Genomic DNA, 21,558 nt, shown 5'->3' with positions numbered 1-21,558 from the left:
GCTCTTGGTTTGCTGGGTGGATGTAGGGGGCACAAGCAGAACCCCGTCAGGAGGGCTCTTGGTTTGCTGGGTGGATGTAGGGGGCACAAGCAGAATCCCGTCAGGAGGGTTCTCGGTCTGCCAGGTGGATGTGCGGGGCATGGAACCTCCCTGTGGGAAGCAGGGGAAGAGCATCCTCATGCCTTGGCCAGGTGGGGCCTGTGTTTCCCACACGACCCTGGTCTCTACTGTCTGGGGAGGGGCATCCTGTCCCACTGAGAAAAGAATAAGGAGCTTATGGTGGGAGCTATCCCAGGGCATTTGCATTAGCAGGTGTGGTGACCGGAGAGGAAAGTACTTCGTCCCATCGCCACCCTCCCATTCAGTCACCCCCACCCACTTAACACCCATCTGTCCCATCACCCCCCTTCCCATCCCTCCCTCTCCCTCCTTTCCTCAGTCACTTCCTTTTATCCGTCCATCCATCATCCATCCATCCATCCATCATCCATCATCCATCCATCCTTCATCCATTCATTTGTCCATCCATCATCCATCCATTTGTCCATCCGTTCATCCACCCATCTCTCCATCCATCCATCCATCCATTTGTCCATCCATTTGTCCGTCCATCCATCCATCCATCCACCCATCCATCCATCCATCCATCTTTCTACCCATCCACCTCCTATCCTTCCTTCCTTCCTTCCTTCCTTCCTTCCTTCCTTCCTTCCTTCCTTCCCTTTTATCCATTTTCTATCTCCTCACCCTTTTACTATCTCAACCATCAGTCCATCCACCCACCCACCTATCCATCCACCATCTATTAGACATCTACCCTGTGCCTGTCTGGCCTGGGGTGGTGCAGGTGGTTGTGTGCTGGGAGTTCCTTGACTGACCCTCCCTCACCCTAGTTGATGATGGTGACGGCTATGAGACGGACCACCAGGATTACTGTGAGGTGTGCCAGCAGGGTGGGGAGATCATCCTGTGCGACACCTGCCCACGGGCCTACCATCTCGTGTGCCTGGACCCAGAGCTGGAGAAGGCTCCCGAGGGGAAATGGAGCTGCCCCCACTGTGTAAGCCCTGACAGAGCCCTGGGCTGGGGGCGGGGCCGAGCCTGCTCCCACACCCCTGTGTTCCCTTGTGGGGGCAGAATGTCGAGAGGTGCTGGGGGGGAGGGAGGGAGTCGGGGCCCTGGTGGAGGGGGTACCTGGTCCAGGGTGCCTCCACCTGGCCTCCTCCCGCAGGAGAAGGAGGGGATCCAGTGGGAGCCGAAGGACGACGACGACGAAGAGGAGGAGGGCGGCTGCGAGGAGGAGGAGGACGACCACATGGAGTTCTGCCGCGTGTGCAAGGACGGGGGCGAGCTGCTCTGCTGCGACGCCTGCCCCTCCTCCTACCACCTGCACTGCCTCAACCCGCCGCTGCCCGAGATCCCAAACGGTGAATGGCTCTGCCCGCGCTGTACTGTGAGTGTTCCGCCGGCTCCGCGCCCGACGCCCCTCCCCACCCCAGGGACAGGCCCCGCCCCCCGAGGAAGGCCTGCCCTTCTCGATAGGCCCCGCCCCCGCCGGCTCCGGCCACGTCCCGGTAGCCGATCCCGCAAAGCCCCGCCCGCGCCGCTTGAGACCCCGCCCACTCTAGGCGCTCCGCTCCACCCGCTCGCTGCTCCGCAGCTGACTCCCCTAGAGACGGGAGGCTTGAATGCAAGGAAAAGGCAGACAGGTGTGGTGATCATGCCAACACCACGACCACTGTTCAGTGACCACGTGCTCTGCAAGGGCTCCACATCCGTCACAGTGTCCTTTAACATTACTGGGTGTTCTGGCACCAGGCATTTTATTATTTCTTTTTAGGTGAGAAAGCAGAGTGACCTGCCTAAGGCCACACGAGGGTAGAAGTGTCCACGCAGATTCAGGTCCCTGGAGCCACCCCAGCCAGACCTGGCTCCTGTTCTGAGGCTGGGGTAGGGAGAGGGTAGGAGGCTTTTAGGGCTGGAGCCTCAGTGTCTGCAGGAAGAGGGGCACCCCCATCCCTCGATCCCCAATCACAGTAGACATTGAAAGGCCCCTTGCTCTGAGCTGTCTGCCCTGCCTGCCACAGTGCTAGATCCCCACCCCTCAGGTCCTGGGCTGTGCTGCCGTTAGTCCTGGGCTGTGCCGCCGTTAGTCCTGGGCTGTCCCATGTGCATCTGGGCTTGTGTTGTGTGTGTGTGTATGTGTGTGCGTGCATCTGTGCACATGCCTGTTCGTTTCTGTGTAGGGGCATGGGGAGGACCCTTTTGAAGGGTTCAGCCTTCTGTGCTTTCCTACAACTGATGGAAGGCCTTGGGGATGGGAGGGAGACAGGAGTGAGTTCCTCCAGCTTCTTCTGTGCAGGGTTGGGATGGGTGTGGGAGGGTCCATGGCCTGGGTAGGAAGGGTGCCCATTCACCCTCTCCAGAGCCAGTGGAGGAGCCTCTTCTGCCTCCCACCTCCTCTTCCTCCTCTGCCTCTCGGCCTTTGCTGTCACCAAGGCCAAAGGGAGGCTTGCCGTGTGGGGTACATTGCACCTCCAGCATGCCTTCAGGCGTGAGGAGGCACCACAATCCTGGTAGGTGGAGGAAGGGGTGGGCCATTGTACAGATGAGAAAGCAGGCTCAGGAGGCTTGGACGAGTTTCTGAGGACAGGCAGTAGCAGAGCTGGGACCTGCTCTCCCCAACAGAGCTGTCTTCCTGAATCCGTCACCCCCGACCCTGCCTAGCCAGGCTCAGCACTGCCTCCTTGGAGGGCCGAGGCTGCTCCCACGCCTCTCAGGCAGGGCACAGATGGTGGGGTTTGTGGCTGTTGCATTTCTCGCCTTTGCCAGCTGGTGGCTCACTATCACCCTAGCATTCGTCAGGGCCCCTGCAGTGTGTCTCTGGGCTGCCAGAGACCGGGCCTCATTGTGCCAGCCCAGACGCACCGTGCCTGGTGCAGCCCTGCCTCGGGTGAGGGATGGTGGATGTGGCTGCCGTGTCCTTGAGCTCCAGGCATGGGGCTTATGCTCCCTGAGTGCTGTGGGTCACGCGGTGATGTGACCTCTTTTCAGGGGGCAATGGGCAGACCTAAGATAGGGAAGTCCAGAATCTCAGCTTCTGCTCCCTGCTCTACTGTCCCTTGCTGAGTGGGCCTTAGTTTCCCCCTTTGCCCTATGCACGTGGCAGTCTCACCTACCCTGGCCCAGATGTTCTGGGTGCTGACAAGTTCACCATTGAGTGAAAGGGCTGCGTGGACTCACAGACCCGCACTGCCTGTTCCTGCATGCATGGCCCACGCAGCTCCCGAGGACGGATGGTTGTCATGGTGTCACTGTGGTGCTGTTCTGACTTGGGGATGGCGCCACTGATGGGAGGGAGGCTGCATGGCAGCCCGCTGTCATGGGAGCCTCAGGGTGGGGCCCTGCAGCTGAGCCCCACCTTGGGGACCCTTCTCTGTCCACAGTGCCCCCCACTGAAGGGCAAGGTCCAGCGGATTCTACACTGGAGATGGACGGAGCCCCCTGCCCCCTTCATGGTTGGGCTGCCGGGGCCTGACGTGGAGCCCAGCCTCCCTCCACCCAAGCCGCTGGAGGGAATCCCCGAGAGAGAATTCTTTGTCAAGTGGGCAGGGCTGTCCTACTGGCACTGCTCCTGGGTGAAGGAGCTACAGGTTAGTGTCAGGCAGGGTGGCTGGGCCAAGGCCCATGACCTGGTGAGCCCTGGATCCTCCAGGGCTGGTGGGAAGGGGCGAAGCGCCTCTGACTTAGGGGTGCTGTTGTGAGTCGGGGGACTGCTGAAGGGGAGGATTGTCTTGCCTGGGACCTGGGCTGGGGCTAGGGGAGCTGGATAGGGAGATAGAGGGGGCCACGGCCCCTCTCCCTTCTGTGACTTGTGCCCCCTCTGTGAGCAGCTGGAGCTGTACCACACGGTCATGTATCGCAACTACCAAAGAAAGAATGACATGGACGAGCCGCCGCCCTTTGACTACGGCTCTGGGGATGAGGACGGCAAGAGCGAGAAGAGGAAGAACAAGGACCCCCTCTATGCCAAGATGGAGGAGCGCTTCTACCGCTATGGCATCAAGGCAGAGTGGATGATGATTCACCGAGTCCTGAACCATAGGTGTGTGCCTGCAGACGGCCGCCCTGCCCATTGCTGGGGCCAGGCCGCGTTAGCTCCTTTGCCCTGTAAAATGGGTGCAGGGCAGGGCTCCAGCGTCCTTGCTTTGGGGCTGCCATGCAGAACCACATGTGGGCATGGCAGGGGCACAAGGAAGGGGCCCAGGGCTCCTGCTGCTGGAGATCTGCCTGACCTGCTGGAGGGGCAGCCCCGTGCATGTCGGCACACTCATTTCCACATGTTCACACCCTTGGTGGGTCGGGACTGTCATGCTGGGTTAGTGCTTGTTACCAGCAGGCGGGTTCTAGGATGCGGGAGGCCTGAGGTGTGGGGAGTTTGTCCACATTTCCCCCACGTGTGTAACAGCAGCTAGCACTACTGAGCATGCCTACCCTAGGAGGGAGATGTCTTATTTTCACCTCTGTTTTACTGATGTGAGAATAGGCAGAATCACACAGCCATGGGGCGGAGCTGGGATTTGAACCCCACACTTTCTGATGGCAGGACCTACTTTCTTAGCAGGGCCCCAGGAGCAGGTCTTCCTGGAGCAGTCTGGACATTTCCGGGGATGCCTTAGCAATCAGAGTCTGCTGCAGGGAGCCTGAGGCAGGAGGCCCGTGGGCCTTGGTTTTGATTTGGTGGATGGGGGAACTCCTGCTGATTCTTGAGTTTAGGTGCTTGAGAACTGGTGGTGGCTGACAGATGGGCCTTGGGTCGGGCCCAGAGTACTTGCTGTGTGGTGGCAGCTTGAGCTTGCGCTTCCCACCCCGGTGACCCTGTGGCCTCTGACTTTGAGGGGCTTAGGATCTGGTGGCCTCTGCCACTCAGTGCTTCTGGCTTCAGGCAGCTGTTGGGCAGAGCAGAGGTTCAGAGCCTGAGCCAGATGTTCAGATTTCAATCCTGGCTCTTGACTGGTGGGCTTTGAGGCCCTTGTGGGGAACAGGCTGGTGTGAGGATGGGAGCTTGCCCAAGGCTGGCTGGAGGCGATCTTCAGTAGGAGGGGTGCGGAATTTTAAAAAGCTTCCCCCTTCAACTCTGGGACCCCCTCTTTTCCTCCTCATTCCTCCTGAGAATGGCCCTTCAAGCGTCAGCTCCTATGGGAACCTGAGCCCAGCAGTAAACTGGCTCACGGTTTTCTACCTTTACTAAATTGCATGCTAAAAATATACATGGTAATTTTTCTCTCTGCCCCAAAGTGGGACAGGTGAATTTCCCCCAGATTTATTCCTGCAATCTGCAAAACAATCAATTATGTATTGGAAAACAAACAAATACCGGTTTTCATGGTAACTGGGGATTGGTCTTTCTCTTGGCTCACTGCAACCTCTGCCTCTGGGGTTCAAGCAATTCTCCGGCCTCAGCCTCCCGAGTAGCTGGGACTGCAGGCACACGCCAGCACACCCAGCTAATTTTTGTATTTTTAGTAGAGACGGAGTTTCACCATGTTGGCCAGGATGGTCTCGATCTCTTGACCTCGCTATCTGCCTGCCTTGGCCTCCCAAAATGCTGGGATTACAGGCATGAGCCACCGCGCCCAGTCTGGTCTTTCTCTTAATGGCCCCCAGGCCCGCAGCAGCCGCTTCTCACCTGGTCTGTGCACCTGGGCACTGTGTGTCAGGGATCCATGCCCTGCCCCAGCCCTGCAGCACTCCTCTGGCCTGGTTTCCTTAGCCTGGGTGGGGTGGGAGGCCCTGAGGCCCCTCCCAGTGGCCAGAATCAAGCTGTGTGCTGCCGGGCTTGGTCACTGGGTCCCAGTGTCCCCAGAAGAGACTGCCTCACCTGCAGGAATTGCATCCTTATCTGCTCTGCAGAGACGGCTTCTCATCCTGCATGGGCACTGCAGGAGTCCTCTGGATATTTTAAGTTAGAAAACTGATTCCATGGGCAGGAAAGAGAATTTTCTAACTTAGAAATGCACAACTCCTGTGAAAACCCAGACCCCGTGCCAAATGGGATCATCCCTGCCACAGAGGCTGCAAAGGATGCTGGAGGCTGGCCCGTTGCTTCTCTGTTAGCTGGCTTCAGTGTCCCTCTCGGTCTCTGTCCCATCCGCCTCTCATTCACCGTGTGGTCTCAGGCAAGCTGCTGTGCCTCCCTGGAGCTTCTGCCCTAGTACCCTCCTCCTGGCTGGGCCTGGGATCTGAGGGCACCCTGGGTGTGGAGGCTCTGCATCCTGGGAGGTGCCCTTCATCAAACCCGTGTGGTGGCCACTGCCCTGAGTGACCCACATCTGTTCACTGTGTTGCAGCTTTGACAAAAAGGGGGATGTGCACTACCTGATCAAGTGGAAAGACCTGCCCTACGACCAGTGCACCTGGGAGATCGATGACATCGACATACCCTACTACGACAACCTCAAGCAGGCTTACTGGGGCCACAGGTGGGCCTCGGGGATCCGGCTGCTGGGCACGGGCTGCCGGGGCCTGCTCCTGGGCTGCGCCCTGCTCACCTGCGTCCAATGCCTTTTCCCAGGGAGCTGATGCTGGGAGAAGACAGCAGGCTGCCCAAGAGGCTGCTCAAGAAGGGCAAGAAGCTGAGGGATGACAAGCAGGAGAAGCCTCCGGACACGCCCATTGTTGATGTGAGTGGGGAGGGCGGGGCAGCAGTGGGCGGGGTTGCCAGGGCCTGCCCATCCTAGACTTGAACGCGCAGTGGGCGTGTGTTCTCAAAAGGACGTTTTCTTGGGCCCTCATGGCTTATGCACACAGCGTCGTGCCCATGTAGGCTAGGACAGCTGGAAGGTCCCTCCTAGCACTGCAGCACTCTCAGCGGGGAGGAGACCCAGGGCAACTCACTCAGCAGAGCTCCCTGGGTGTCCGCTAGTGCCTGGCCCTGGCTTGGCCCTCAGTAGAAGAGGGACAGTGAGCCCTGGGCAGCTGTTTCAGAAGACACATTGTCTTCTAGGGGCCTGTGGCAGGTATCCACAGAACTCGGAGGGCCTGGCCTGGGACTATCCCGCGCCTGTCAGATGCTGGGGAAAGGCGGGTGGGTCTGGTCCATGGGGAGGACTGCATAGGGGCCATGACCTTGAGCAGTATCAAGAGGCAAATGGGCCAGGCACAGTGGCTCAGGCCTGTAATCCCAGCACTGTGGGGCGTGGGAGGACCGCTTGAACCCAGAAGTTTGAGGCAACATAGTGAGATCCCACCTCTGCAAAAAATTAAAAAATTAGCCAGGCATGGTGGTGTTCTTGTGGTCGCAGCTACTAGGGAGGCTGAGGTAGGAGAATCCCTTGAGCCCAGGATATTGAGGCTGCAGTGAGCCACGATCGTGGCACCGCACTCCAGCCTGGGCAACAAAGACTCTGTCTCAAAAAAAAAAAAAAAAAAAAAAAAAAGCAAACGTCTGGATCGAGTGGAGGAGCCAGTTACTGGGGCCATTGAGAGTGCCCCAGATAGACATTTGTTTTTGTTGTTCACCCAACAAATAGTGAAGAAGTGACCACATGACCCAGTCCCTGTATGGGGCTCTAGAGGAGGCAGTGAACAGGACCAAGGTGGTGATGACAACCTGGGCTCAAAGTCAGAGACTTCAGCAGTTGGGAAATTTCCCTGAGAAGGAGAAGTATAGGGCCGCCATGGGAGGACATTGTGGGAACACTTCAGCCGGGGTGGGAGTCCGGGAGAGCTTCCTGGAGGAAGAGGCATTCCATCCAAGATATGAAGAGGAGTTAGAAAGACAGGGAAGAGTGGGAAGAGTGTTCCAGGCAGAAGGAATTGCATGTGCAGAGGCCTCTAGGGTGGACTCTGGTGGCCCAGGATTTGGGGCATGTCTGAACTGCTGCCCCTCCTGCAGCCCACGGTCAAGTTCGACAAGCAGCCGTGGTACATCGACTCCACGGGCGGCACGCTGCACCCGTACCAGCTGGAGGGCCTCAACTGGCTGCGCTTCTCCTGGGCCCAGGGCACTGACACCATCCTGGCCGATGAGATGGGTTTGGGCAAGACGGTGCAGACCATCGTGTTCCTCTACTCCCTGTACAAGGAGGTGGGCAGGTGGGGTGGGTGGCCAGGAGGTGGGGGCCGGTCCTGGCCGAGGGTGGGCAGTCTCACGGTATTGGCCCCTCTCTCCAGGGCCATTCCAAGGGGCCCTACCTGGTGAGTGCGCCCCTCTCCACCATCATCAACTGGGAACGCGAGTTTGAGATGTGGGCGCCCGACTTCTACGTGGTCACCTACACGGGGGACAAGGAAAGCCGCTCTGTGATCCGGGAGAACGAATTTTCCTTTGAGGACAATGCCATTCGGAGTGGGAAGAAGGTGTTCCGCATGAAGGTGGGGGCTCGCCATCCTTGGAAGGACGGTAGGGAGGCCCCGGGTCTGGTTTGGGGACCACAGGTGCCCTGCCCTCCTTTGGGGTCCCTCAGCCGGGAGGGCTGCTGAGGCCGGCAGGCTCTGAAGGGCTTGTCCTAGAGGCAGAATTACCACCGTGTCAGTTTTCTGGGCCTCCTGTAACAAGTGTCACAAATGGAGTGGCTTCAAACAGCAGAAATGCATTCTGTCACAGTTCTGGAGGGCCTTCTGCCTCTGAAGGCTGTAGGGGAGGACTCTTCCTTCCTCCTTCCAGCTTCCTGGTGGCAGCAGACGTTCATTGGCCTACAGCTGTGTCACATCAGTTTCTGCCTCTGTTAGCACATGGGGTTTTCCCCTTCGTGTCTCTCTTGTCCTAGAAAGACATCATTCATACTGGATTTAGGGCCCACCCCAATCCAGTGTGACCTCATCTTAGCTAATTATTATTTAATTTATGTATTTATTTTTCTGAGACAGGATGTCACTGTGTTACCCCGGCTGGAGTGCAGTGGGACCATCTCGACTCACTGTAATCTCCCCCTCCCGGGTTCAAGTGATTCTCCCACTTCAGCTTTGTGAGTAGCTGGGTCTCCAGGAGCACACCATCACACCTGGCTAATTTTTGTATTTTTTGGTAGAGACAGGTTTCACCATGTTGGACAGGCTGGTCTTGAACCCCTGACCTCAAGTGATCTGCCCTTCTCAGCCTCCCAGAGTGCTGGGATTACAGGAGTGAGCCACCGCACCTGGCTCCAATTAGTTATTATTATTTTTTGAGACGGAATCTCACTCTGTTGCCCAGGCTGGAGTGCCGTATGGCACAATCTCAGGTTACTGCAACCTCTGCCTCCAGGTTCAAGCAATTCCCATGCCTCAGCTTTTTAGAGTGGCTGGGATTACAGGCATGCGACACCATGCCCAGCACATTTTTTTTTTGTATTTTAATAGAGACATTTGGTTTCCTTGTTCTCCACACCACCCTTCTCCTCCACACATGACCCATGTTGTCCAGGCTAGCCTTAAATTCCTGAGATTAGGCGATCTGCCTGCATCGGCTTCCCAAAGTGTTAGGATTACAGGCGTGAACCACCATGCCTGGCCTGAGCGTCTACATTGCTAAACACTCTCCACATTGAGGAGCAAGGACTTGCAGCCGTTGGCCCCTGGAAAACATGAGCGCTGCGGCCTTGGGGGCTGGTAGACCCTCTCACAGGCCCTTGGGCTTTCCCATGGCGGCTTTCTCCACCGTCTCCTGGCAGTTGTGGCATTTAGGAGATGCTTGGAAACTGCTGAATGAGTGAACGAGTCCGTGATCCCACAGGTGACTTTGTAGATGGATGAGCCCCTGGATCAGACAGACATAAAAAGAACCTCCCCTGAGCCCACACGGGATCCTGCTGTGTGCCAAGCACTCCGCTGATTTGGCTTTTCTATTATATATTTACTGTTTAATTATTTTATTGTTAAAAGTTGTGGTAAAAAAACACATGATGTAAAATTGACTGTTTTAACCATTTTTAAGAGGACAGTTGAGCTGGGCGTGGTGGTGTGTACCTGTAGTCTTGGCTACTTGGGAGGCTGAGGCAGGAGGATTGCTTGAGCCCAGGAGTTCGAGGCTGTAGTGTGCTATGACCGCATCTGTGAACAGCCATTATACTCTTCCCCAGGCAACACAGTGAGACTCCGTCTCTTAAAAACAAAAACAAAAACAGCCAGGCGTGGTGGTGGCTCATGCCTGTAATCCCAGCACTTTGGGAGGCTGAGGCAGGCAGGTCACCTGAGGTCAGGAGTTTGAGACCAGCCTGGCCAACATGGTGAAACCCCATCTCTACTAAAAATAACAAAAATTAGCCAGGTGTGGTGGTGCATGTCTGTAATCCCAGCTACTCAGGACGCTGAGGCAGGAGAATTGCTTGAACCTGGGAGGTGGAGACTGTAGTGAGCCAAGATTACGCCATTGCACTCCAGCCTGGGTGACAAGAGAGAAACTCTGTCTCAAAAACACAAAACAAAAAACCCAACCAGAAAAAAAAAAAAGTTCAATAGTGTTAAGTACATTCACATTTTTTTTTCTTTTTTTTTTTTTAAACAATAACTCCGGAGAATATACCAAGTAACAGTCACATTATTATGCAGCCTATCTCTAGAAATCTTTTCGTCTTGCAAAATGGAAACGCTGCCCCCATTAGACATGAGCATCCTCCGCCACCTCCAGCCCCTGCAGCCACCATTCCACTGTCTCTACGAGGTTGACCACTCTGGGTACTTCATATGAGTAGAATCAAGAAGCATTTGTCTTTTTGTGACTGGCTCATTTTACTGAGCAGAATGTCCTTGGGGTCCATGCATGTTGTAGCACGGGTCAGAATTTCCTTCCAAGGCTGGAGAACATTCCATCACACGGACAGACCACGTTTTGTCTATTTGTCTGTTGAGGGGCACATGGGTTGCTTCTGGCTTTTAGGGAAGCAGTATGGATGTGCAGACATCCCTTTGGGTCCCTGCTTTCACTTCTTTTGTGTGGAACTGCCGGATCATATGGAAATTCTTGTTTTGATTTTTTGAGGCGCAGGCTTAGCTCTTTGAGTTCTCGTTGCAGGTGAGCCGTGATGGCACCCCTGCACTCCAGGCTTGGGGGTGGGAGTGAGACCCTGTCTCATTGCTGCTGTTAGGAGTGGAGGCCATCGCCACTGTAGTCTGTTTCCTTCTCCTCCACACCACCCTCTCCCAGGGCTGTGCTCTGGGCCTCGGTGGATGCCCCTCTGCTCGGTGGCCAGCATCTGCCCCTCTGGTCCAAGGCTGGCTGGCCTGGGGCTCCCTGGAGCCTGTGTGGGTTCATGTGCCCACCTCCTTCTTGGCTCTGTGTCCTCGGACTGTGATCCGCCTGCTCTGCTCCCAGCCGTCTCCTCCCCAATGCCCCTCTTTTCTCCAGAAAGAAGTGCAGATCAAATTCCATGTGCTGCTCACCTCCTACGAGCTCATCACCATCGACCAGGCCATCCTGGGTTCCATCGAGTGGGCCTGCCTGGTGGTGGATGAGGCCCACCGCCTCAAGAATAACCAATCCAAGGTAGGTCGCACCAGCCGCCAGACCCCAGAGCCGCCCGGGGTGAGGGGCCGCCCAGAGCCCCCTGACAGGCCCCCTTCTCCTCTCCTCAGTTTTTTAGGGTCTTAAACAGCTACAAGATTGATTACAAGCTGCTGCTGACAGGGACACCCCTTCAGAACAACCTGGAGGAGCTGTTCCATCTCCTCAACTTCCTGACTCCAGAGAGGTTCAAGTGAGTCATGTGGATCCGGCTGGGGGAGGTGGTGGTGGGGCTGGGGTGGCCCCAGTGAAGACGGATCAATAGCCCATCCCGGCTGTGAGATCTGCTTGGCTGTAGCTTCCTCATTAGTAAAATGAGAGCGTTAAGTGATGTCCCTGCTTTGACCTCCTGCAGGAGCAGGGTGTTGGGGTGGGTGGCACAGGCAGACAGGGATGTTTGATAAATAGAAACTGCTGCCAAGATCGCGACTTTTCTTTTTTTTTTTTTTTGAGACGGAGTTTCACTCATGTTACCCAGGCTGGAGTGCAATGGCGTGATCTCGGCTCACCGCAACCTCTGCCTCCTGGGTTCAGGCAATTCTCCTGCCTCAGCCTCCTGAGTAGCTGGGATTACAGGCACGCACCACCATGCCCAGCTAATTTTTCGTATTTTTAGTAGAGACGGGGTTTCACCATGTTGACCAGGATGGTCTCGATCTCTTGACCTCGTGATCCACCCGCCTCGGCCTCCCAAAGTGCTGGGATTACAGGCTTGAGCCACCGCGCCCGGCGCGCGACTTTTCTTTAGCTCTGCCCTAGATCACCCGGGGCCCCTTCCGGGCTCCTATCCCTGCCTCTACTCCCCTGGCAGGTTCCCTTCCCTCTGCTGAGACCCAGGTGACTAACATGGGCAACTGTGGTAGAGGCAGAGGCAAGCACCTGGGGGCCGGAACCCACTGCCCCAGCTTCCTAATCTTCACCTACCTCCGTTTTCCTGCTCAGAATTGGGGGTTCAGGGTGCAGAGTGCCGAGTTTGGAATCAGGCGATGTAGATTTATTTATTAATTTATTTTTTAGAAAGAGTCTCGCTCTGTTCCCCAGGCCGGAGTGCAGTGGCTTGATCACAGCTCACTGCAACCTCTGCCTCCTGGGCTCAAGCGATTCTCCTGCCTCAGCCTCCCGAGTAGCTGGGATGACAGGCGAGTGCCACCATGCTCGGCTAATTTTTGTGTGTTTTTGGTAGAGACGGGTTTCACCATATTGGACAGGCTGGTGTCGACCTCCCAATCTCAGGTGACCCACCTTGTCTCTGCCTCCCAAAGTGCTGGGATTACAGGTGTGAGCAACCAGGAGATGTAGATTTGATGGCAGGTTTTGGCACAGCTGGACTGTATCAACTCAGGCACTCATCAGACTCAGTTTCCTCATCTGTTATCTGGGTAACAGAGAGCTCCTGTCCAGGACGGTTTTGAGGGTGGAAAGGTGTCCAGTGTCGCCGAGGAAGAGAGGGCTGTGATGTGTGGGGGCGACACAGGCTTAGACCGAAGTTCAGAAGAAAGGCAGGGCAATGCCAGGGCTCCCTGGCCCACCAGCCAGCCGGCCGACACGGGCTGGGCGCTCAGCACCCTGCCTCTTCTGCCCCGGTTCTCTGCTACTGCTTGTTATCTCAGCTCTTTGTTGCAGCAACCTGGAGGGCTTCCTGGAGGAGTTTGCTGACATCTCCAAGGAAGACCAGATCAAGAAGCTGCATGACCTGCTGGGGCCGCACATGCTCAGGCGGCTGAAGGCTGACGTGTTCAAGAACATGCCGGCCAAGACTGAGCTCATTGTCCGCGTGGAGCTGAGCCAGATGCAGAAGTGAGTGGCGGGCTGACCTGGAGCCGCCTGTGTGCCCCTTCCACTGGCCTGGTCTCCTGGGTTGCTTCCCAGGTGGGCTCTTCAGCCTCACTGAGGCCTGGGCTCATGCTTTGCATACGCTTTCTTCTTGGGGCCTCCTCTCAGGTTTTAGTGACCAGAGTTTGGGCCACTTGAGTTCTAGCAGTGTCCCCGAATCATTTGCAGGGGGACTCCAGGCCAGTGGCTTCCCTTCTTGGGGCTCCCTTAAGTCTCCCTATAAACGGGTGCTTGGCCACCAGCTTCCAGCCCTGCTACAGGGCAGAGAGAGCCCCCTCAGAGGCGGGTCTGATCAGGTGCACCCAGCCTGCCTTTCCCCGTTCTCCGCTGCAGGAAGTACTACAAGTTCATCCTCACGCGGAACTTCGAGGCGCTGAACTCCAAGGGAGGCGGGAACCAAGTGTCGCTGCTCAACATCATGATGGACCTGAAGAAGTGCTGCAACCACCCCTACCTCTTTCCTGTGGCCGCCGTGGTAGGTTCCCCCCGGCCATCATGGCGGGTTCTCCATGGCCGCTGTGGTAGGTGCCTGTGGCAGCTGTGGTAGGTCCCTGTGGCCGTTGTGATAGATTCTCTGGCCATCGTGGCGGGTTCTCTGTGGCTGCCGTGGTAGATTTCCCTGGCCATCATGGTAGGTTGCCTGGGGCCGCTGTGGTAGGTTCCCCCCGGCCATCATGGCAGGTTCTCCATGGCCGCTGTGGTAGGTGCCTGTGGCCGCTGTGGTAGGTGCTGGGGAACCTACCATGGAACCCACTGCTGTGGTAGGGCTGGTGTGGCTGTGAGCCCTGCCTGGGGACAGGGGGCCTGGAGCCAGGGCCATGGGACCCACAGTCTACCCCACACTGTGGAGCCTGGCCTGGCTCAGGTGTGGGTCTTATATTCAGTGGGTCAGACAGGCCGTCACCCCATTGCTTGGCACCTGTCTGTTCCCTGCGGCCCCTTTGGTGCAGAGTCAGAGAGGAGAGGGAAGCCCACCAATGCCCCACCTCCTGCTATGTCTGCAGGAGGCCCCCGTCTTGCCCAATGGCTCCTACGATGGAAGCTCCCTAGTCAAGTCTTCAGGGAAGCTCATGCTGCTGCAGAAGATGCTGAAGAAGCTGCGGGACGAGGGGCACCGCGTGCTCATCTTCTCTCAGGTGCATGTCCCCGCCCCCTCTGCCCTGGCTCCATGCCCCACAGAGAGCGTCCTGCCCTGATGCTTGGGGGCGCAATCTTGCTGGCATCTTTCAGGGCTCAGTGCTGGTCCCATGTGGGTCATGTGACTGTGTGTCAGGGGTCACTCCCATGCCCTGGCGTGGTGCAGCTGAGGAGCTAAGAGCACATTTGCTGTAAGGAGCACCTGCCCTTCTGGTCTGCCTGTCCAGGCTGGTTGGACAGCTCCCTCCTCCCCTGGCCCTCTCCCCTGCAGCCTGGCTTCTCATTAAGGGGGGGGCCCTGGGGTGGGGTCGGGAGGATCCCGTCTCTAACAGGTCCTGAGGGGCCACTGGCACCTGGCTTTTTGGCTTGGCGGCAGGGCTGCTGGCCTCTGATGTGTTCATTTCTTCCTCCATCCCTTTGTTTGCATCTGTCATAGTCAGGCTCTGTGCTGGCACATGGGTGCAGGGACCAGTGATCTAGTCCTTTGTCCTCCAGCTGCTCAGTCTACTGTAGGAGACAGTCACGGGACAGGCACCCAGCCCTGTAGTCAGCTCTGTGTTGGAGGCCACAGTGATGACCCTGCAGAGTCACGGGATTAAAAATACCCCTCTCGGCCAGGCGCGGTGGCTCACGCCTGTAATCCCAGCACTTTGGGAGGCCAAGGCAGGTGGATCACAAGGTCAAGGTATCGAGACCATCCTGGTCAACATGGTGAAACCCCGTCTCTACTAAAAATACAAAAAATTAGCTGGGCATGGTGGCGCATGCCTGTAATCCCAGCTACTCAGGAGGCTGAGGCGGGAGAATTGCCTGAACCCAGGTGGCGGAGGTTGCGGTGAGCCGAGATTGTGTTGTTGCACTCCAGCCTGGGTAACGAGAGCGAAACTCCGTCTCAAAAAAAAAAAAAAAAATACCCCTCTCGTGGCTGACTGAGCCAGGCCCTTGCTCAAAGCCAGAGTCTGGGCTATGGCTCCTCGTGCACAAACATCAACTGAAAGCGGCGTCCACAGCCTGTAGCCTCAGGTCACAGTATTCCGAAGAATGCTGGAAAGCAGGGCAAACTTGAGACCAGGGGCTGAGCCAAGGAGTCTCCTGGAGTGGAGATGGCTCCACATCCCCCCCACACCTTGGTACCAACACGAGACACAAATCTGGTCAGAGGCCTTGAGAGATCAAGTAACGGGAACCACACAGCTTCCAGAAATGTGCACACAGGGCAAGCGACAGAGACGGGTCCCTCCTGCCCAAAATGAGCCTATGAACTCTAATTCCAAACCCATAGAAAAGCGAATGCCAAGACATCCCCCAAAGTGATAAATAGAATCCAAATTAAAAAATAAGGGCTGGGTGCAGTGGCTCACCCTGTAATCTCAATGATTTGGGAGGTTGAGGTGGAAGGATTGCTTGAGCCCAGGAGTTCACTGTTGCAGTGAGCTATGATCTTGCCAATTGACTCCAGTCTGAGTGACAGAGCAAGATCGTGTCTCTTTTTTTATCTTTTCTTTTGAGACGGAGTCTTGCTCTGTTGCCCGGGCTGGAGTGCAGTGGCGCAATCTCAATTTACTGCAACCTCTGCCTCCTGGGTTCAAATGATTCTCCTGCCTCAGCCTCCTGAGTAGCTGGGACTACAGGCGCATGTCACCACGCCCAGCTAATTTTTTTGTATTTTTAGTAGAGACAGAGTTTCACCATGTTAGCCAGGGTGGTCTCGATCTCCTGACCTTGTGATCCACCTGCCTCCATCTCCCAAAGTGCTGGAATTACAGGTGTGAGCCACAGTACCCGGCCCTGACCCTGTCTCTTAAAAGATAGAGAGAGAAAAATAATAAGATAACCTGAAAAGACTTTATATAGATGTGATTAAGATCCTCAAAAATAATGGAGTAATTGACACCCTAAAATAAGAAATTAAGCAAAATCAGGAAGAGCTGAAATAGGAACAATTGGATGGAAACATGATATGCGTGAAATTGAAATAAAAACATTTCAACAGACTGGACAAACTGAACACTGTTGAAGAGAACATTGATGAACTGAAACCTGGTGCTGAGGCATTTCCCCAGAATGCACTGTACAGGGACAGAGATAAAACAGAGAAAATATGGAAGATACCTTGAGATGCTCCAACAATCATCCAATTGGAGTTGCAGAAAAAAATAGAAAAAATGGTGAAGAAGTTGGATTTGTTGAGAGTTTGCAAACCTAGAGAGATTTGAGGTCTCAGATCTGGAGTGCATTCTGGAGTACCAAGCAAGATAAATACAAATAAATGAACCCCTAGACACTTTAGAACCCCTAGGTACTTTAGATCTAGCATCTACAAAATAAGGGCAACCAGATTGTTCTCAGACTTCTCAGCAACAACAGGTGGCAAAGACCATGGCAAAATCTCCAGTGCCCTGAGGGAACATATGTGCTGATAGTTTTATACCCAGCTAAACTATCCCTCAAGAATAAAGGGAATTACACGGGGTGATGGAGCTCAGAAAGGACTGCTTTTCTTTTCTCATGGAGAGGAGTGAAATCAGGGAAGACATCACAGAGGTGATGTTTGTGTTTTCCAGGAACAGAGTCAGGTAGTTTGGAATGGCTGGGGGCTGTAAAGGAGCATTAGTCCTGCAGAGCTTTGAATGCAGGGCAAGGAGATGGAACTTAATTCTGTGTGGTGGGAGCAGGGAAGCTCATGTCAGAGCCCTGATTTAGGCAGGTCACTGTGGGGGTGGTTGGGAGGATGGATTGACTCTGAGGGGTGAGGGTGGAAACTATGTTCTTCCCCAGAGTCCTGCATTGGGTCTGCCTGGATCTCAGCTGTCTCCCTACCCAGCAGGCGGCTCTCTGGGACCGTGGGGTCCCTGCCCATGGCCTATTAGGACCCTTGCTCCTTGGCAGTTCCTCACGTGCCTGTCTCCCCCGCAGATGACCAAGATGTTGGACCTGCTGGAGGACTTCCTGGAGTACGAAGGCTACAAGTATGAGCGGATTGACGGCGGCATCACTGGGGGCCTCCGACAGGAGGCGATCGACAGATTCAATGGTACCCCATCCTGCCCAGGGGCTCTGATTGGGACCCCTTTTTGGCCTCTTCTCCCAGGCCAGGTTCTTAGCCAGGCCACCCAGCCAGTGTTGTGTCATCAGCCCCACACATAGCTGAAGACAGCAGGCTAGTCCTGAGGTCACGGTAGCTTCCCCTGAGCTTCCAGTGTTAAAAGGATTCTTCCCATGGAATCGGAGTTCCGAGGGGCCCAGTAGATAACACCTGTTGGGAACAGAGTGAGAAACAGACAATGCAGATGGGGGCCTCTAATACTGACACCAGGTAAGCCCCAGTTATAAGCGGTGCTGGACAGAGCCTGCTGTATGGTGAATGGTGGCAGGAGGTACAGAGATGCACGTGCTGCCTGGGGCCACTTCCAGAGGCAGGACAGAGTGAAGGGGCCGGGCCACACATGATCAGGTTCTTCGCCAGAATCACCCATGCTTGGTCTTCCCCATCTGGGAGGGAGAGGCAAGGGTGGAGGCCAGGAGGGTCTTGCCCATGGAGCTCCCTCTGTAGCAAAGGAAACTTCTGGAGCGGGGAGCACTCAGCTGCAAGCTTTAGGAGCAAGTTTGCAGCAAATAGCAACAAGCTTTGTTTCCCTGGGGCTTTGGGCCTTAGAAAGAGGCTGGGGCCACGCTACCCAAACACCCAAAGCAGTGCTTCCTCTCACACACTCATGCCAGAGAGCCAGGAGAAATAGCAAGTTCAGAGTTTTGGGGTCTAGACGTGGCCCAGCCACATGTGGAAGCAGGAGTGGCTGGGGGGCGGGGGGCCTGTTTGCAGCTCCAGTGGGGGCTGTGGTCAGTCCCAGGTCACTGAAGGGCCCTGAGAGGCTGAGAATCAGCCGTCCTGTGACAGGGTTGCCCAGCAGGGTGGCACCCCAGGCCCCAGAGCTGTGCCTGAGTGTTCCCTGGCCACTCTGGTGGCATTGATGGGCTAAGGGAAGCCGGGGTGGGGAGCTGGGGGGACATGGAGGACTGAGCTTTCTGGAGGCTCTGCGTGCACTTGCTGGCTGCTTGCACTTTTTTTTTTTTTGAGACGGAGTTTCGCTCTTCTTACCGAGGCTGGAGTGCAGTGGAGTGATCTCGGCTATGCCCAGCTAATTTTATATTTTTAGTAGAGACAGGGTTTCTCCATGTTGGTCAAGCTGGTCTTGAACTCCCAACCTCAGGTGATCCGCCTGCCTCAGCCTCCCAAAATGCTGGGATTACAGGCATGAGGCACTGTGCCTGGCCAAACAACCACTTTATTTTTTGCTCATCTGGGATTTGAAAATTGACCTCCTCTTCATTCTAGCACCCTCCCATTGGGCCAGGGCTCAGAGCACCGCCGGGGCTAAGTGGGCTTGAGCGGGCCTTCTCTGGTTCCCCTGAGTGCAGCTGTGGCCTCTCATCTCTGATGGGGTCTCTTGCTTTGTAATTCTCTGCCAGGGACCTGTTGCTGCAGTTCCTTCCCTCTGTTCTCCCCGCTGCTTCTTTCTGCCACCCGCTTCTCCCCACCCAAGGTGTACTCCCTCAAACACCCCATCTGCTGGCCTCTCTTTTTCAGCCCCTGGGGCCCAGCAGTTCTGCTTCCTCCTCTCAACCCGGGCAGGTGGCCTGGGTATCAACCTGGCCACGGCGGACACTGTCATCATCTACGACTCGGACTGGAACCCGCACAATGACATTCAGGTCTGTGTCACTGCCGCCACCCTCCCAGGGCTCTCTCACCCCAGGCCTTGGGCAGGTTCTCCTGTCCTTCATGGCCTCCTGGGCACAACCTCCACACCTCCTGGTGCTGTGGGCCTCCCTCCCTCGTGGAGTCTCGGCCCCACAAGGGGCCCTGGGAATGAGTGGAAGCTTGGCCCCCATCCCTCCAGCTCTGTCCTCATCCAGAGGAGGAAACGGGCTTGGAGAGGGCAGGGGAAGTGTCCAAGGGCACACCGCAGTCCGTGGTGGCCACTGATTCTGGTCTTTCCCATCACCGTCAGGACCAAGGCCATGGAGGGAGGCAGGATGAGGGAGTCCTGGGACCCAGAGGGGCATCCATTTTGGAGGGGATGGGGAGCATAGAGTGGGCCTGTCGGAGGTGGGGGGAGGATGAGATGGTGCAAGGGGCAAATGGGGTTGACAAGGAAGGATGGGAGGGATGTGGGGGGTGGGCCTATGGGAATAGAGCTACCCTGATGGCCCTGGCCACCCCACTCGGGGCCTAGGACACACACATGGAACGTTTACACACGTAGGGGAACATATAAAAAGTGATGTCTCTCATTCATATGTGTATGCACCCATGCACACACACAGATATTCATGGTCACATCTGGGTCACCTCATGCAGGGCTGCAGAGAGTCTCTGGGACTTCCCTGTATTACACTGGGCAGATTCAGCTCCTTGCTGCCCTCGGAAGGTGGCTGTGCATCTCCAGCACGTGGTCTTGTGGTTCCATTAGTGGCTGGCTCATAGAGAAATGCAGCCCCCTACCTCCCCAGGGCCCCCATGAAGTTCTGGGTGGTGTCAGTTACACCCAGCACACGGCTGTGTCATCCCTCACACACCCTTGCACACCTGCAGTCCTGGCTGCTTCCACTGGGAGCTTTTCCACTCCCAACCCAGCCCAGCACCCAGGCTCGTGGGAGGCTTCGCAGTCGGGGAGGGAGCCCAGCTGCAGTGGTGCATGCACCACATGCCTCTCCCTACCGTCATGCAGCCCATTCCATGCTCTTGAGCTCATGGGTGTGACCCCCTCCATTGCCTGGAGCCCTGGGTGAGCCACGGGTGCTGAGCTGCAGGTCTCCCCAGGCCTTCAGCCGTGCCCACCGCATCGGGCAGAACAAGAAGGTGATGATCTACCGCTTCGTGACTCGGGCCTCAGTGGAGGAGCGCATCACGCAGGTAGCCAAGCGCAAGATGATGCTCACCCACCTAGTGGTGCGGCCTGGTCTCGGCTCCAAGTCAGGCTCCATGACTAAGCAGGAGTTGGACGACATCCTCAAGTTCGGCACGGAGGAGCTCTTCAAGGACGACGTGGAGGGTGGGCCTCTGTCCCGAGGGAGCGTGGTGGGGCCTGGGGTCATGCTGCTGAGACACCCATCCATGGCTTGATGGGGTCCCTGCCCGTTCCAACACGCACAGCCTCTCTCCTGCACGCCCACCGGTGTCTCTTGGCCAGGGCAGCCCAGGGTGGTGTCTCTGGGCACTGCCCATCCACCCTGTAGCCCTCTGTGCTCCTGCACCAGCGCCCTCCTCTCTGCCCAACAGGCATGATGTCTCAGGGCCAGAGGCCGGTCACGCCCATCCCTGATGTCCAGTCCTCCAAAGGGGGAAACTTGGCTGCCAGTGCAAAGAAGAAGCACGGTAGCACCCCGCCAGGTAGGGGCCAACCCACCCCAACCCCAGCTCCTCCTCCAACCAGGCGGCTGCTCCTGGAGAGGAGGGGTTCCCCGACACACCCTCACTTGGGTGTCCTGGGACTGCCGGGTGGGCGGGGAGTGGGGCTGTTGCAGCCCGATTTCCTCTGTCGGGTCAACACGCCCCTCAGCTGCAGCCCCTGGGGGGGATGGGAAGGGCCACTGTTGGGAGTCTGTTCCCAGGTCCCCCGGGGTGGACCAGGGCAGTCTTTGTCCCCACACCGCACTTGCCTGCTCCCCAGGTGACAACAAGGATGTGGAGGACAGCAGTGTGATCCACTATGACGATGCGGCCATCTCCAAGCTGCTGGACCGGAACCAGGACGCCACAGACGACACGGAACTACAGAACATGAACGAGTACCTGAGCTCTTTCAAGGTGGCGCAGTACGTGGTGCGCGAGGAGGACGGCGTGGTAAGGTCCCCGGCCCGCCCTCCAGCCGCAGCCCCGCTCTCCACCGTGACCACGCCCTCCACTGTGATCCCGCCGTACCGCCGCAGCCCCGCTCCCGCCGCAGCCCCGCCCTCCACACTGTAACCCCGCCCTCCAGCCTCAGCCCCGCCCTCCAAGCTTTAACCCCGCCCTCCAGCCTCAGCCCCGCCCCAACCACAACCCCGCTCTCTGCGTTATGATCCCGCCCTCCAGCCTCAGCCCCGCCCCAGCTGCAGCCCCCTCC

The 21,558-nt window shown here is 56.7% G+C and overlaps 1 protein-coding gene across 4 annotated transcripts in view; it reads left to right on the top strand.

Moving 5' to 3' along the window:
• The window catches only part of CHD5 (chromodomain helicase DNA binding protein 5), a 74,168-nt gene that overhangs the window by 29,764 nt on the left and 22,846 nt on the right, over positions 1 to 21,558 (top strand). For 3 of the 4 annotated variants that reach the window (XM_017542706.2, XM_017542707.2, XM_017542705.2), the window contains exons 8-25: positions 894 to 1,060; positions 1,232 to 1,453; positions 3,447 to 3,653; positions 3,894 to 4,105; positions 6,351 to 6,482; positions 6,575 to 6,683; positions 7,898 to 8,089; positions 8,176 to 8,376; positions 11,327 to 11,464; positions 11,554 to 11,675; positions 13,106 to 13,279; positions 13,649 to 13,790; positions 14,320 to 14,451; positions 17,369 to 17,486; positions 19,038 to 19,162; positions 20,274 to 20,505; positions 20,733 to 20,843; positions 21,124 to 21,296. In XM_017542706.2, coding sequence (XP_017398195.1) covers positions 894 to 1,060; positions 1,232 to 1,453; positions 3,447 to 3,653; positions 3,894 to 4,105; positions 6,351 to 6,482; positions 6,575 to 6,683; positions 7,898 to 8,089; positions 8,176 to 8,376; positions 11,327 to 11,464; positions 11,554 to 11,675; positions 13,106 to 13,279; positions 13,649 to 13,790; positions 14,320 to 14,451; positions 17,369 to 17,486; positions 19,038 to 19,162; positions 20,274 to 20,505; positions 20,733 to 20,843; positions 21,124 to 21,296 — 2,909 coding nt within the window. The remainder of the gene's footprint in view (positions 1 to 893; positions 1,061 to 1,231; positions 1,454 to 3,446; positions 3,654 to 3,893; positions 4,106 to 6,350; positions 6,483 to 6,574; positions 6,684 to 7,897; positions 8,090 to 8,175; positions 8,377 to 11,326; positions 11,465 to 11,553; positions 11,676 to 13,105; positions 13,280 to 13,648; positions 13,791 to 14,319; positions 14,452 to 17,368; positions 17,487 to 19,037; positions 19,163 to 20,273; positions 20,506 to 20,732; positions 20,844 to 21,123; positions 21,297 to 21,558) is intronic. The other variant, XM_017542709.2, reaches the window with a different exon arrangement.

This window comes from Cebus imitator, unplaced genomic scaffold, assembly GCF_001604975.1.
Source record: "Cebus imitator isolate Cc_AM_T3 unplaced genomic scaffold, Cebus_imitator-1.0 Scaffold145, whole genome shotgun sequence".
NCBI lineage: Eukaryota > Metazoa > Chordata > Mammalia > Primates > Cebidae > Cebus > Cebus imitator.
This window is presented reverse-complemented; position numbering and strand designations above follow the sequence as displayed.